The sequence below is a fragment of the Marmota monax genome, unplaced genomic scaffold (genome assembly GCF_021218885.2).
Source record: "Marmota monax isolate L192 unplaced genomic scaffold, Marmota_monax_Labrador192_F-V1.1 WCK01_AAM20220418_F8-fsc00292, whole genome shotgun sequence".
In the NCBI taxonomy this organism is placed as follows: Eukaryota; Metazoa; Chordata; class Mammalia; order Rodentia; family Sciuridae; genus Marmota; species Marmota monax.
Window position 1 is genome coordinate 1,092,373 of NW_026692864.1, and position 16,583 is coordinate 1,108,955.

General features: G+C 40.6%; 1 protein-coding gene across 5 annotated transcripts in view; it reads right to left on the reverse strand.

The window, feature by feature from the left end:
* Positions 1–16,583, reverse strand: part of Rnf157 (ring finger protein 157) — a 68,996-nt gene that overhangs the window by 46,501 nt on the left and 5,912 nt on the right. For 4 of the 5 annotated variants that reach the window (XM_046449541.2, XM_046449539.2, XM_058581006.1 and 1 more), the window contains exon 2: positions 3,587–3,705. In XM_046449541.2, coding sequence (XP_046305497.1) covers positions 3,587–3,705 — 119 coding nt within the window. Of the gene's footprint in view, positions 1–3,586; positions 3,706–7,381; positions 7,538–16,583 lie in introns of those variants that run through there. The other variant, XM_058581005.1, reaches the window with a different exon arrangement.

The following is a 16,583-nucleotide window of genomic DNA, read 5'->3' on the forward strand; positions in this document are numbered from 1 at the left end:
TTTTAAAAAATTGTTTTAGTTGTAGATGGACACAATACCTTTATTTTATTTATTTATGTGGTGCCGATGATACAACCCTGTGCTCCACACATGTGAGACAAATGCTGTACCACTGAGCCACAACCTCAGCCCAGGCGTTTATACTTCAATATGACAATTCATTTTAACATATTTCTCATTTTCTCTGGAAAGAGGAGCCACTCGTGACGTGCTCAGGATGACTTTGAAAGGCTGTCTTCTCTGCTGTACAACCTGATGCTTGCTGCTGACACCCAGCTCTGCCACTGGACAGTGGAAGTCAGCTCTTCAGGTCTCTAGGCTGCTCCCTAACCGAGTGGGAAGAGCAGTCATGGCAAAACCCAGAGGTCAGCTGGCAGATGGAATTACACACCACATGGGCACCCTCGCGGGGATGCTCCAGGAGAGCATGTCAATCCACTGTTCTACTTTTAGATCTCTACCCAATCTCACAAGCTGATCAACACAAAGAGACTCACAGACAAGATATGGGCAGAGATCCCCCAAACACTGGACCTTCTTACAGAAACGACCGAGCGGCTCAGTCTCCAGAGCCAGGCTGCTAGGTTTACATCCTGGCTCAGCTCTTACAGGCTTGGTGATCTTTTTGTTTGTTTTTCTTTGCTAATAGGAATTAAATCAGGGATACTCTACTACTGAGCTACAGCCCCAGTCCTTTTTATTTTTTGAGACTGAAACTAAACTAAATTGCCCAAAGTGGCCTTGAACGTGTGATCCTCCTGTCTTGCCTCCCAAGTCACTGAGGTCACAGGCATGTGCCATCACACCTGGTTTGGTAATCTTCATTAAAATTCTCTGTGCCTCAAGTTCTTCACCTCTCAGTAAGGACCGTCCTCACTAGCTGTGAGGACATAATGAAGTAACACATAAGAAGTGCTTAGGACAACCAGGTCTGGCAAATTAGGAAGTGTTCAATAAATGTTAGCCATTGTTATTATTAAATAACATGTAGGGAAAGAAAAGAGAAGCATGCTACATTATTCTGTATATTTCTGAATAGCTATTTGAAGTTACTTTGATTTTCTTTCCTAGTGTGAAATTATAGTATGTTTTTTCAAAAATTTGCTCCATAGAGCATTAAGCATACTTAATGATTACTAACTAAAACAACAAGAAAAACACCAATGTCAATACTCCCTTAGAAAAAAGCCTCAAACTTAACATCAAGTCTACTCCCTAGTAATTCAGGCAGAGCTCAGGCCTCCTCAGAGGTGTAAGCAGGTGACTCACTTCAGGCACATGTGCCAGTCAGCATAAACCTCAAAATGAACCCAAAAAAGCACTTGCATATTTTAGAATCACCTAGAAGCAAAAAAAATCCTTTTAAAACATATAATCTAGGCTGGTAGAGCGCTTGCCTAGCATGCGTGGGGCACTGGGTTCAATCCTCAGCACCACATAAATATAAAATAAAGATATTGTGTCCACCTATAACTAAAAAATAAATATTAAAAAATATAATCTATTCTGACATCAGAGGAAAGAAAGAAACAGATGAAGAGGTCAATCCATATAAGAAAGAGCCCTTTTCTTTCTTTCAATCTTTAGTTGTAGATAGACACAATACCTTTATTTTATTTATATACTTTTTGTGTGGTGCTGAGGATCAAACCCAGAGCTTCGCACATGCTAGGCAAGTGCTCCACCACTGTGCTACACTCCCAGCCCAAGGAAGAGCCATTTTCTAAGCATGAACAGAATCCTGTAAGTGAGAAAAAATCCTTATCTGGCTCTTTCAGAAAAAAAGAAAGTTCTTCCTATTCTAATTGCTAAGAAAGCAGCAGCAAAATCAAAGCATACATTGGATCAGTATTAGTTGACATAACTTTGATTTGAAGCAGAAGGGACTTGGTATTTTGAAGAGTACTGCCAGACTAAATTAGAAGAGAGGTCAACCCAAGTAGAAATAAAACCAACAATGACAAAAAAAATTTGTAATTAAAGCCCAAATTGGAAGACCATCACCAGGTCACTTACCTGCCAAAAAGTCTTAAACACTCCCCATGTCCCACAGGAGAGGGTGAAAACCTCTCAAGGTAACAGAGTCCGTACCTACCTTTTCAATCATGTTTTGCCATCAGGCCAGACTAGTTTCCTTATTTGTTCCAAGGCAGAACAGACCACTGGCTGGGGATGCAGCTCACTGGTAGGGCACTTGCCTAGCACGTGTAAAGTCTTGGGTTCAATCCCAAGTACCAAGATCCTAACACAGTAATTGCTCAATAAATATTTGTTGATCCTACTAATCCATGAATGCTTTCAGACTTGTACTCTGTGTCACTCCTTTCCCACTCACCTGGTCAAGCAGCCATTCTTCAAAGCCCCACTCAACTCCCCCCACCTGTCCAATGTCCTCACACACCACCAAGCAATCTGCCCTAACTGTTCTCTTTCTCCATTTCTCAATTCCTACAGTACTCATCACTTATCTACTCTTCCTATTTATGTTTTGTCTGCCCTACTAAGCTGGAGGTTTCTTGAGAAAGGCAGAATATTCTGTGGCAGTGGAAAGACTGTGGATTTGGGGCAAACCTAGTTATACAACTTTGAGAAAAAATTGTGTATCCAACACTAGGAACACACAGGCATGGTGGCATACAACTAGAGAGGCTAAAGCAGGAGGATTGCAAGTTCAAGGCCATCCTGAGCAACTTAGCAAGACCTGTCTCAAAATAAAAATAAAGTGCTGGGGGTATGGTTCATTGGTTAAGTACCCCTGGTGTTCAGTCCCCAGTGCCAAAACAAAACAAAACCACACTAGGAACACTGCCTCAAACACAGTGTGTACTTCCTAAATGCTGGCTGCTACCAGTGTTCATCTCTTGGACCCTAGGATTTCTCACTCTTGAAATCAAAGTGGCTAGAAGTCTTCTGACTGGTGAGTCTTCGTGGGGAGTAGAAAACTGTCAGAAAGCCTCGAGGACCTTTCTTAGTGTACAGGAGCCACTTAAAGCCACACAGCAGCCTCTGTCATAAAGCCCCACAAGCTGGGCATGAGAAGGTGCTTGATGAAAGTTTACAGAGCCAAGCACAGTGGTGCACGCCTACAGTCCCAGATCTTCAGGAAGCTGAGGCAGGAGAATCACTTTAAAAAATAAAGTTCACAAAATAATCTGAACAAACAACTGAGAGACAAATTCTAACATCAATTAAGCACCAAAGGAAACTTTCAGTCATTCATTCAACAATGTTGGCAAGGCTTATCATGGTGTACCAGGCTCTGCTCAAGATCTGGCACTCAATCGTACTTCCTAAAGGGGGAGGCAGACAGAAAACAGAGAAAGAGACAGATAACCAGAATGGAAGGCAAGTGGAGGTGTCCGGTGAGCAGAACTCCAATCCAAGGAAAGCTTCATGTGGCCACTTGACTGACCTTGCCCAGAGGGCCAGCCTCCCCCAGGTCTCCTCCAGCACCAACACCGCTGGCTCCTAAGGCCCCTCAGCTCACACCAGGCCACCAACTGCTGAGCCAGCAACTGCAAACTTGCTTTCTACATGGCTACTGGCCACTGGAGCCCCACGGGAAGCAAAGAGATTATAGCCCTACCGCAACTGGTCTGTTCCCCAGGAAGTTCAGGTCGCTGTTCTCGCCAAACAGGTAACCTTCAGGATGTGTTGAGTCAAATTTTTCTCCTCCCATGATGAAGTGACTGGCAAAATAGCTGCCTAAGAAGGATAAACAGGAAAAAAAAAGAAAAGAAAAATTCAGACAAGCAAATGGCAATCACACTGAACCCAGCAAAAAAGCTGACTAAAAAGATGTTAGCTAGGCACAGTACAGACTCCCACTATAATCCCCACCTGCACACCTATAATCCACAGCTAGTCAGGAGGCTGAGGCAGGAGGATTGCTGGTCTGAGGTCAGCCTCAGCAACTTAGCAAGACACTTTCTCAAAATATAATTTAGAATGTGGTCAAGTGCTTGCCTGGCATGCACAAGGCCCTGGGTTCCATCCCCCAAAACAAAAACAACATGTTAACACTAATCAACAGGGCTGGGATGTGGCTCAAGCGGTAGCGCGCTCGCCTGGCATGCGTGCGGCCCGGGTTCGATCCTCAGCACCACATACAAACAAAGATGTTGTGTCCGCCAAATACTAAAAAATAAATATATATAAAAAAAAAAAAAACCACTAATCAACAAATAATTAGAGCAATTTCTAACCCAAAGTGTTTTACTTCTGATTTGGGACAGTGGCAAAAAAAGCAAGCAAAATCACAGCAGGGAGAAATAAAGAAAATAAAAAATAGATCATTGTTTTCTTTTTTTTTTTTTTAATTTCTTTAGTTGCAGATGGACACAATACCTTTATTTTATTTACTTATTTTCATGTGGTGCTGAGGATTGAAGCTGGTGCCTCATATTTGTGAGGCAAGCGCTCTGGCACTGAGCCATAACCCCAGCCCTGTTTTCTTTTTAATAGTCTTGCGTCTTAATAATGATCTGTTTAAAATAAAGGCCAGAGGGCTGGGGTTGTGGCTCAATAGTGGAGTGCTTGCCTAGCACATGTGAGGCACTGGGTTCAATCCTCAGCACCACATAAAAATAAATAAAGGCATTGTGTTCATCTACGACTAAAAAAAAATTAAAAATAAAATGAAGGCTAAAAGGCCCCACAATGCCTGTGGGTGAATGTGTGTATTTTTCCCTAATATTTTTTGTTGTTGTTTTATTTATTTACTTATTTATTTTGGTACCAGGGATTGAACCCAGGGATACTTAACCACTGAGCCATGTTCCCAGCCATTTTTATTGAGAGACAGGATCTTGCTAAGTTGCTTATAGCCTTACTAAGTTGCTGAGGCTGGCCTCAAACTTGCAATCCTCCTGACTCAGCCTCCTGAGCCACTGGTATTACAGGAGTACACCATCAAGCCTGGCTTTCCCTAATTTTTTTCATTAAACCTGAAGCAGTTATTTCATGTTTCTAGGAATCTTAACCGTGGGTACCAGCATGATCACATACATCAGCTCTGCCTAGGTTTTCATTTGCCAGCTCACATCCACATGCTTAAGTCTCAGCACCTGCCATTCCATACCTCCATCATCCTTGTGATGAAGGCTCTTCATACCTTAACTTGCTGTAGAACATATGATAGTTTCACTGGAAAATATGAATTTAACTAACACAGCTGTTGCTAGCTTACCTTTGAACATCACAGAGACCGGAGTCTAATGAGCACCAGGTCGGTGCTGTGGAAGGAACAGCACACCCTCTCAGCCTCACACTCACTAACAGGGCTGAGGGCCAGGGCTACAGCAGTCAAGGTGGGCTGCCCCTCTCTGCTCCTTAACCAGACAGGGGACAAGGTATTTTCCACATAACACAATAACCCAATGCAATCATGAGTCAGGAGTCACAATTACCCTCAGCCTCATCCAAACAGACCAGGGAACCAGGACCATGTGATGGCACTGCTACGTCACCAAGGAAGGCCTAGAAACACTGACACGTCAACCTGGGAATACACTTTCCCTCCGATGATCACACAAATGCCTCCCACCCCATATTTCCAAGACCAGCTTCTAAAGGAAGCTGTCGGAGGACTAACAGTGAACCTCATCCAGCTCTCAAAGACCCCAGCCCTCAAACCATGTGAGAACTAGTGGAGGGACAAAGGCTTGTTCGTGTGAGACAGCTAGGAGATTTCTAACTCCCTCAGTCATCTGCAAATCATGTTAAAGATTTACAACAAACTGAAAAAATGAAGTACAGGCTCTAGCCTGTGGGAAAGCCACAGGGAGGTGGACAGAAGACAACTCGAACAGGACGCAGAAATGAACATTCCTCTGTTTTGTTTTGTTTTTGTGGTGCTGGGGATTGAACCCAGGGCCTTGTGCATGTGAGGCAAGCACTCTACCAACTGAGCTATATCCCCAGCCCCATGAACATTCATTTTTAAAGGAAGCTTTTAGTCTAGAAATACCTATGGAACAAAACAATGTGGATAAGTTCACTCGCCACTAAGTGAGGTAATCCTTGAAATAACATTCTTTGAGCAATAGTGGCCCAGATCAAAGCCACCAACTGAGGAACTCTTGAAAGTGACCCATCCACACTTAAAAACACAAAGAGCAACATCTGCAGTAATACATCATTAGGAAAGCTTACTTATCAATTATTCATGTCTCACACTTGCTAGCCGTATTTTCCAAGTGCATAATTTATACAGAGGGGTGGTGCCTTGCTGACTTCAGCAGAAAGTAGCCTTCTCAAATAATTTAAGCCACTGGCTGTTGAACCTTAGTTAACACATATTTCCTACATACGGGGTTATATGTTTATTATACACTACGTGAAATTAGAAAAGTTAAAGATTTTACTTGGTGGCTTGCCCAGAGGATAAAAAGGAATGGAGAGAAGCAGGTTCGGGGTCTGATGTTGTCCAACTTGAATTCAGTATGAGACTGCTGTTTGTAGTACCTGTAAGCAGTCATGTGAAAGATATAGGACAGGGCTGGGCATGGTGGCATATACCTGTGATCCCAGCAGCCCAGGAGGCTGATGCAGGAAGATTGCAAGTTAGAGGCCAGCCTCAGCAAAAGCTTGGCGTGGCACTAAGTAACCCAGTGACACCCTGTCTCTAAATAAAATACAAAATAGGGCTGGGGATGTGGCTCAGTGATTAAGTGCCCCTGAGTTCAATCCCTGGTTACCCCCACCAAAAGATTAAGAGCTAGCTGGGCACACTGGCACATGCCTTATCCCAGCTGCTCAGGAGGATCACAAATTCAAAGCCAGCCTCAGCAACTCAGTGAGACCCTGTCTCTAAATAAGATATAAAAAGGGCTGGGGATATGGCTCAATTGTTAGGGAAAAAACATGTAGTCCTAAATTTGAATTAAAAATATCAAAATCCAGGGCTGGGGATGTGGCTCAAGCGGTAGCACGCTCACCTGGCATGTGCCCGGGTTCGATCCTCAGCACCACATACAAACAAAGATGTTGTGTCCACCGAAGACTAAAAAATAAATATTAAAATTCTCTCTCTCTCTCTTAAAAAAAAAAAAAAAAAAAAATATATATATATATATATATATATATATATATATATCAAACTCCAGGCTTGGCAACACACACCTGTAATCCCAGTTTCTCGGGAAGCTGAGGTAGGAGGATTCTAAGTTCAAGGCTAGTATCAGCAACTTAGTAAGACCCTGTCTCAAAATTAAAAATATAAAAGACTGGGGACATAGCTCAGTGGTAAAGTGCCCCTGAGTTTAATCCCCAGTACTGAAAAAAGAAAAGAAAAACAATAAAAACTCAAACATTTCTGGCTCTCTCCTCTGAGAAGGCCTGGAACAATAACCAACAAAGTGGCAGTGACGGCTTCTCTTACCCAGACATGGGTCTCCAGACGTCATTTCCCATCAACAGGAACCAGGGCTCTGTGGGGGCCACATTCCAGGCTCGGGGCAGGAAACAGACAACCGAGGCCTGGATCATCTTGTCTGTACAGATAACAAGGAAGCTCTCAAAGCCCACTAGAGTTGCAGCAAAAGGATCCAAGAACTGACTTGCAGAGGTTCCCACTGACAAAAGTTGAACATATTAATCTGAGCTTTTCAGGTTAATAATAGCAAGGATTGAAATATGGCTAATGTGCATAAGTCCATGAGTCCACAATGATGTGGGGGTTTTGGGTTTTTTTGGGGGGCTGGGGATCAAACCAGGGCCTCTTGCATGCCAGGCAAATGCTCAACCACTGAGCTACAACCCAATTCCCATAATACTTTTATAAAGAAAAAGAAAGAGTCACCACTGGAGAATGCTAGTGAACCAATTCATTACAGTCATTCCTCAGTATTCGTGCAGGATTGGTCCAGAACCTCCCGTAGATACCAAAATCCACAAATGCTTAAGACCCTTACATAAAATGTCTCTGTTTGTTTTTGGTACTGGGGACCGAATCCAGGAGTACCATAACCCAGCCCTTTTTATTTTTTGAGACAGAGTCTCACTAAGATACTAAGGGCCTCACTATGTTGCTGAGGCTGGCCTCAAAATTTCTATCCTCCTGCCCTAGCTTCCTGATTCAGTGGGAAATGAATTGTCATATTATTTGCACATGCCCTACATACATCCTCCCACAGACTATAAATCATCTCTAGGTTACTTCTAATTCCAACTACAATGTACATGCTATCTCAATACGTGTGTCATACTGTATTTTTAGGGAATGATGACAAGAAAAATTTGCACATGTTCAGTGCCCTTTTTTCCTTTGTGTTCGAGATCCACAGTTGGTTGAATCCCATGGATATAGATGGCTGACTATTTTGAAAACTGGTACGTAAAGAGAAGGCATTAAACATCTATCTCACTCTTCCTATGTAAACTGTACCTCTGGGTGAGCAACCAACTAACAGAAGAGGGAATATTTCTCGTTACAGTAATATGCCAACTAAAAAACAAAGAGGAATAAAAAAATGTCATGGTTTTACAACACTGAACAAATCATTGCCGGCCCCTGTCCAACCAGATATGGACCTAGTGGTAAAGAATACAACAAAGTCATTTTGCCAAACACATATATATATACATGCACTTCTAAAGCTGTAAGAAGAAAACAAATTTGATCAAGGTTCTGAATTCAACCACCAGCTTAAAGAAAATAGAAGAGAATATGCTTAATAACAGTTCAGGGAGTCAGTCAGCAAATATAGAATGTGGAACATGCCAAAAGACAAATGACCAGGTACCTCAGTGAACATATTACAAAGGCGGGCAGTACAGCAACAGACAACTCAAAGCAGGAACCTTTCCTTAATCACCTTTTATTTCCACATAGTCTACAGCATACAATCAGAAAAGTCCAGGACTTTCCCCGGTCCTAGCTATTGTCCATGCTCTTTCATTGATTCTTGATGTGACTCTGTGGTTAAGGGTTCCTGGGTTCAATACCTGGTACCCACCCCACCAAAAAAGAAACAAGGAAACAAAGGGCACAGAAATCATATGATATTATGATTAAAAGCACTATGCACAATAGCCCAAAGGTGTAAATAATCCAAGTGTCTGTCAACAGGTGAGCGGCCATACAAAGCATGGAACGTCCACACAATGCACTATCACTCAGTCAAAAGGAGGAATGAAGTACTAATGGGCTGGACAGCATGGAAGGACCTTGAAACCGTGAATCAGAGGCCAGACACAAAAGGTCACAGTGCCTAATGACATGTATCTGAAATGTCCAGAATTGGTAGATCCATGGAAAGAGAGCAAGGTGGTGGTGGTCAGGGGCTGGAGCACAGGAGAATAAAGAGGAACTGCTTAATGGGCAGCTGAATTCTTTTTGAGGTGATGAAATGTTTGGACTAGAGATGGTAGCTGGGCAACCCTGAGAATGTACAGCATGCCACGCAACTGTTAACTTTAAAATGATTAATTTTATGTGATGTGGCTTTCACCTCAATTAAACTCTTATAAGGAAGAGGAATTTGGCACAAGTCAGATTATTTTGTTGTCATTTGAATCTTAGCTGTAATCTTCATGTATGAAAAGGAAGTTGTAAGACTTTACCAAAAATATCCCTCTTAAATGTCACCTGTGAGATACATGACACTTTTGCCCACTCTTCAGTTGGAAAGAGTTCAGTGACTTGTGCAAAGTCCCATGGCCAAGAAGCAGCAGCAGAAAGAGGCCAGGTTTCAACCCAAAGTCTGGCCAGCTCCAAATCCCCTGTGTGACCATCCGAGAGACGCAAAGAACGAGGAGGGCAGGGAGGGGTAAAAACCAACACCCCTCCATGCACACACTCCCATACACGTTTTGTTTGTTTGTTTGTTTGTTTGTTTTGGGGGGTTGGTACTGGGATTGAACCCAGGGTGCTCAACCACTGAGTTATATCCCCAGCTCCTTTTGTATTTTAATTTGAGATAGGGTCTCACTAAGTTTCCTAGGCTGGCCTTGAATTTGCAAACCTGTAGCCTCAGCCTCCCAAGTTGCTGAGAATACAGGTGTGTACCACAGCATCCAGCTATATAATTTTAATATGAATATGGGAATTATCTCATATATATGTGGAAGAAAAGCCAAGTGCAAGCACAGAATCTGTGTTTTTTTTTTTCCTTTTCCTGTATTGTAATAGGGAAAAAAGCAACAGTGCGTTAGATGATAAGATGTTCAACCTGATAAAGTCTAGGTTTTTTCCTCCCTGAAGATGCCAACAAGAACACATCAGGGCTGGGGATGTGGCTCAAACGGTAGCGCGCTCGCCTGGCATGCGTGCGGCCCGGGTTCGATCCTCAGCACCACATACAAACAAAGATCTTGTGTCCGCCGAAAACTAAAAAATAATAAATATTTAAAAAAAAAAAAAAAAGAACACATCAGACCCTTTACCTCAAGAAACTTGGCTTTTCACATTAACTTGAAATATTTTTCTTTACTTGTCTAGTGGAAGAAGAGTAATTTCAATATTTAGGGTCCTTCTCCAGAATAAATTATGGAACAAAACAAAAAACACATGGACTACACTGCCTTTAATATTTTTACAAACAAAAGAAAAGGACCCCTGGATGTAGGTAAAAATTTTAGAAAATGCAGTGTTTTAAACATACCCACAATTACTGCATGGCTTTCCAAAGCCCCATCATAAGGAAACGAGTATACTGGTAGCATAAGAAAACCCGATACTGACTAAAGGCCAATAACAGAAACTATAAAGATCAATTCAATGTTTTTGAAACAAAAAACTTCCAGAGCCCCTCAAAGCTCCTACAGTTCCAGACCAAGAGAGGAAGAGCACAGTTTACTCTGCCAAGATACCAGGTGCGTCTGACCACACACAATGTTTTAAGATCTCATCTAAAAACACCTTAAATAAATGTCCATCAATAGGGAACCTATTTTAATAAATCTGTCAATAGAATGCCATGCAACTGCCAACAATGTCAATACAGCGCATACTATTAATACCAGCAACTGAGAAGTAGAGACCGGAGCATCACAAATTTGAAGCCAGCCTGGGCCAGTTAGCAAGGCCCTATCTCAAAATAAAGTATGAAAAAAGGACTGGGGATGTGGCTCAGTGGTAAAGCTCCCCTGGGCTAAATCCCCAGTACCAAGAGACTTTTTTAAGTCAATATAATTTTACATTTACAAGGAAAGATACCAACAATATTTAATGAGCAAAAGATACAAGTTAGCTGGCACATGCCTATAATCCCATCAGTTTGGAAAGCTGAGACAGGAGGCTGAGACAGGTGAATCACAAGTTCGAAGCCAGCCTCAGTAATATTGAGTGAGACCCTGTCTCTAAATAAAAAACAAAATAGGGCTGAGGATAAGACTCAATTGGGGGTCTAGTGCCCCTGAGTCCAATCTCTGGTACAAAAAAGAATACACACACACACACACACACACACGTTAAAAAAGAACAGCTATAGTAATATCCACTAATTTAAGCCTTTTGTATATATTTGGATTGATTCCTAAAAGAAGTTTCACTAAAATGTTAATAGTGGTTGCCTCTGATGGAAACCTTTTATGGTGATTCTTTTTTTTTCTCTCTGAATTGTTTTAGTGTTTTAAAATAAATATCTACTGTTTTTATAATTGAAAAAAAGCAAAAAACAAAATCTTGAGGGGCTGGGTTTGTGGCTCAGAGGAAAAGTGCCTGCCTAGCATGTGTGAGGCACTGAGTTCAACCCTCAGCACCACATGAAAATTAAATAAAGGTATTGTGTCCACCTACAACTAAAGAATAAATGTTTTAAAAAAAATATTGAGGGCTGGGTTGTGGCTCAGCGGTAGAGCACTCACCTAGCATGTGCGAGGCCCTGGGTTCGATCCTCAGCACCACATATAAATAAATAAATAAAATAAAGGTATTGTGTCCTACTACAACTTAAAAAAAATCATTAAAAAGATCTTGAAAATCTGGTATATCTCTTAAAAAAGAGAGAGAAAGAAAGAGAGATCCCAGGGAAGCAAGCACCTAGACCAACTTTATTTTATTTTATTTTTTTGGTAATTAAACCATGTCCCCAGCCCTTTTGATATTTTATTTAGAGACAGGGTCTCACTAAATTGCTTAGGGCCTCGTTAAACTACTGAGGCTGGCTGGCTTCAAACTTGGGATTCTCCTGCCTCAGCCTCCCAGCTGAGATTACAGATGTATTCCACCATGCCCAGCCTCAAAATGCCATTTTTGATGGTCATGGTGGCACATGCCTGTATTCTCAGAAATTTGGGAGACTGAGGCAGGAGGATCAAAAGTTCAAAGCCAGCCTCAGCAACTTAGCAAGGTCTTAAGCAACTTAGTGAGACCCTGTCTCAAAATTTAAAAAATTAAAAAAAAAAAAAAAAAAAACGGGCTGGGACTATATCTCAGAGGTAAAGCGCCCCTGAGTTAAATCCCTGGTACCAAAATAAATAAATAAATAAATAAGGTCTGGGGATGTGGCTTAGTGGTAAAGCACCCCAGGTGCAATATCCAGCCCCCAAAACCAAAATAAAACATTATTTTTGCCAGGCATGGTCACAGCACACATATAGTCCCAGCTACTCTGGAGGCTCAGGCACTTGAGCCCAGGAGTTCAAGGCCAGCCTGGGCAACAGAGAAAGACCTCATTTCTTTAAAAGAATAAAAATTTTAAAAAGTCATTTTCTAAAATCAGGCTTATAAAACAGAAATAAACCGAGAGTTGCCAACGTCCATTAAAGTTAGTGTATACAAAGAGCTTACTCAGATAAATAAGATCTCACTTTCTCCCACTCAAAAAAAGAAAAAAAAAATCAATCCACTCACTGTTTTTTGTTTTGTTTTTCCTGGTCCTGGGGATTGAACCCAGGGGTACTCTATCGCTGAGCCACATCCTCAGACCTTTTTATATTTTGAGACAGGATCTAAGTTGCCCAAGCTGGCCCAAACTTGTGATCCTCCTACTTCAGCCTCCCAAATTGCTGGGATTATAGGCGTACACTACTGCACCCAGCTAGAAACAGTAATTTATTTACTGTCATGACACAATTCCAAACCAAAGATTTTTAAACTCTGTGAAGTCATCAAAAACTTTATACTTTATAAAACAAACAGACAAGCAAATTTTGGATTTTAACTACTATCTAATGTTAATAAGGAGTTTTTATTGTGAGATCTGTAGTCAATCTGCTCTTCATTTTGTATTTTTCTGTATTAAGGTCAGAGCATAATAAATTGGACAAACAGCCTGTCTATAGGTGAAAAATACTAATCTTGGGGCTGGGGATGTGGCTCAAGCAGTAGCACGCTCGCCTGGCATGCGTGCGGCCTGGGTTCGATCCTCAGCACCACATACAAACAAAGATGTTGTGTCCGCCAAGAACTAAAAAAATAAATAAATATTAAAATTTAAAAAAAAATACTAATCTTGAACTATTTACTTTTGGAATAATGGAATTATACACTTGATTATTGCAGGGAAATAAATTGCATTTAAATTTCACATAAAGTTAAATTATGGGAAAACTGGCTATGGAATTCCATCAGATTTTCACACATTTGAGAAATCTTATGTACATGACATTACAATAACATGCTTTAAGCTTTAGGTCACAAAAAATAAAAAATTTAAAAATTCTCCAAACACATCTATCCAAACACCTCTAACAGCTCACATCAACTCTAATACCAGAGTGCTGCTTGTGTCATTCATATTTCTATTTTAAAAATTATACAGGTAAGCTCGAGCTATGGCTCAGTGGTGGAGTACTTACCTAGCATGTGTGAGGCACTGGGTTTGAATCTCAGCACCACATATAAATAAATAAAATAAAAGGTCCATTGATAACTAAACAATATTTTTTAAAAAATTATACAGGTAATATAAGTCCCTTGCAAAAAACCAGAAAAGCGTCCAGTATCTCACCTAGGTGAAACACTTATGCTCCTTCGATGCCCTTTCTTAGGGTGAGCAAGTTCCTTCTCACTCCTAGCATGGAGAGTTATTTTATCACTGATGGGTGGTGGTTCTGTCAAATGTCCTTTCTGCAGCTATTGAGGTGATCTGTCCTTTATTCTATTAACATGATGCATTAGCATTGATTAATTAATTACCAAATATTAAACTGACTTTGTATTCCTGGGATAGAGCCTACATGATGATGTTTTCTTATTTATTTATATAAGCATACATCCTACCTCTGGCACTAAGTAATAAGCACTGAAATTTTGCAAGGAGTGTAATTTCTGAATTATTATTGTCATCATCATTATTATTATTACTGTGCTGAGGATGGAATGCAGGGCCCCGTGCATGCTAAGTGCTCTACCACGGAGCTACATCTCCAGCCCTTTTTATTTTTTGTTTTGAGGCAGGTTCTTGCTGAATTGCCCAGGCTGGTCTTAAACTTGTGGTCCTTCGCTTCAGCCTCCCCAAGTAGCTAGGATTACAGAAGTGTAGCACTTGGCCTGGCTGAATGATTTTTAAAGAATGTATAACTTTTTTATTGTTTTACATGTGGGGCACTGGGTTCGATCCTAAGTACGTAAAAATAAAATAAAGGTTTTGTGTCCAACTACAATTAACAAAATATTTTTAAAAAATAAAAATAAGTTGGGGAACTGTCTCAGTGGTTAAGCACCCTAGCTTCAAACCCTAGTATCAAAAAACATTTTTTAATAAAAATGAAATAGGAAGCCACCATGACTGTTACGGCTAGACTATGGTGCTTAGTTGTCTGTCCAAACACAGGTTATATGCTGTTGTGAGGGATTTTGTAGATATGATTAACATCTTTCTACCAGCTGACTAAGCAAAGGTGATTACCTTTGAAAATTTGGGTGGACTTCTTTCCATCAACTGAAGGCTTTAAGAGCAAAACCTGAGGCTTCCCCGGAAGGAGGGGATTCTGCCTTTAGACTGTAACCTAGGAATCCTAACAGTCTGCTGGCCTGCTGTAGCAATTTCAAACCTGCCAGCCCCACCATCACATATGCCAATTCCTCAAAATAAATCTCCTTTTTATCTCTTGTTGGTTCTGTTACTCTGCTGATATCAGCCACCAAATACCTGTGTTTTCAGTACCATCACAAATTACAAAATTTAATTTCAGGGTTTCTATTCTCCTGTTCATAGCATCAAAGCACAAATACATGGATCAAAATCTACACACTGGTACCAGCACAATACATAATATACAGCAGGTGCTCGATTAATGTGTTCATGAGGATATGGAAAAAGGGAAAAGAAATGCCACACAACAAAAGGACATAAAACACCATTGGATAAAGAAGCCAAAGCCTCTAAATCTTAAGACAAAACCAAGAAGTAAAATTAATTGGTGTGCTCTCAATGAAGTAAAGTACGTTATAAAGAACGAATAATAGGGATTTCAAAAGTAAGAGAATTGTAACCCAATTAATAAAAAGGCAAATGAATTAAACAGACACTTCTCAAAAGAAGAAATACAAATGGTCAACAAATACATGAAAAAATGTTCAACATCATTAGTAATTAGGGAAACGCAAATCAAAACTACACAAAGATTTCATCTCACACCAGTCAGCCTGGCTGTCATCCAGAATGCAAATAAATGCTGGAGAGGATATGGAGGAAAAAACTCTTGGGATTGTAAGTTAGCACAACCACTATAGAAATCAGTATGGAGGTTCCTCAAAAGACTAGGCATGGAACCACCATATGACCCAGCTGTACCATTTTTCGGTATTTACCCTGAAGAATTAAAGACATCACGATACATGCATACATGTTATAGCCACACAATTCACAACAGCCAAACTATGGAACCAGCCTAGGTGGATAAATGGATAAAGATGGATAAATAAAATGTGGTATATATACACAATGGAGTTTTATTCAGTCATAAAGAAAAATGAAATTATGTCATTTGCAGGAAAATGGATGGATTAAGTGAAATAAGTCAAAGTCAGAAGGTCAAGGAATCTATGTTTTCTTTCATATGCAGAAGTTAGAGAGAAGACAGTTGGGAGCAGATCTCATGAAAATCAAAGGGAAATCAATAGAGGAAAGAGACTAATGGTGGGAGGTGGGAGGGAGGGGGAAGTACTGGGGAGTGATACTGGCCCAACTATTTTGTTCTGTTGTGCATGGTGTGCATGTATGTACATTTAACAACAAATCCCATGGGTATGTACAACTATAATGCACCAATAAAAAGTGTAGAAATAGGGCTGGGGCTGTAGCTCAGTGGTAGAGTGCTTGCCTAGCATGCGTGAGGCACTGGGTTCTATCCTCAGCACCAAATAAAAGTAAACAAATAAAATAAAGGCATTCTGCTCATCTACAGCTATAAATTAAAAAAAAAAAAAAAAACGTAGAAATAAGAAAGAACATACCTGCCAACTGTCAGGAATTACTTAGTGGAATTTTAGAATCCCTAATAGTTAGTCTCTCATTCTTTTCCAAACTTACCTCTTTATCATCATCAAAAATAAAAAACCAAAAAGAAAAAGTAAGAGAATTATTACATTTTAAGTGTTAAAAAATAATAATACAAATGGTCTGGGGGTGTGTAGCTCAGGGGCAGAACACAGACTTAGTAGGTGTGAGGTCCTGGGTACATTCCCCAGCCCC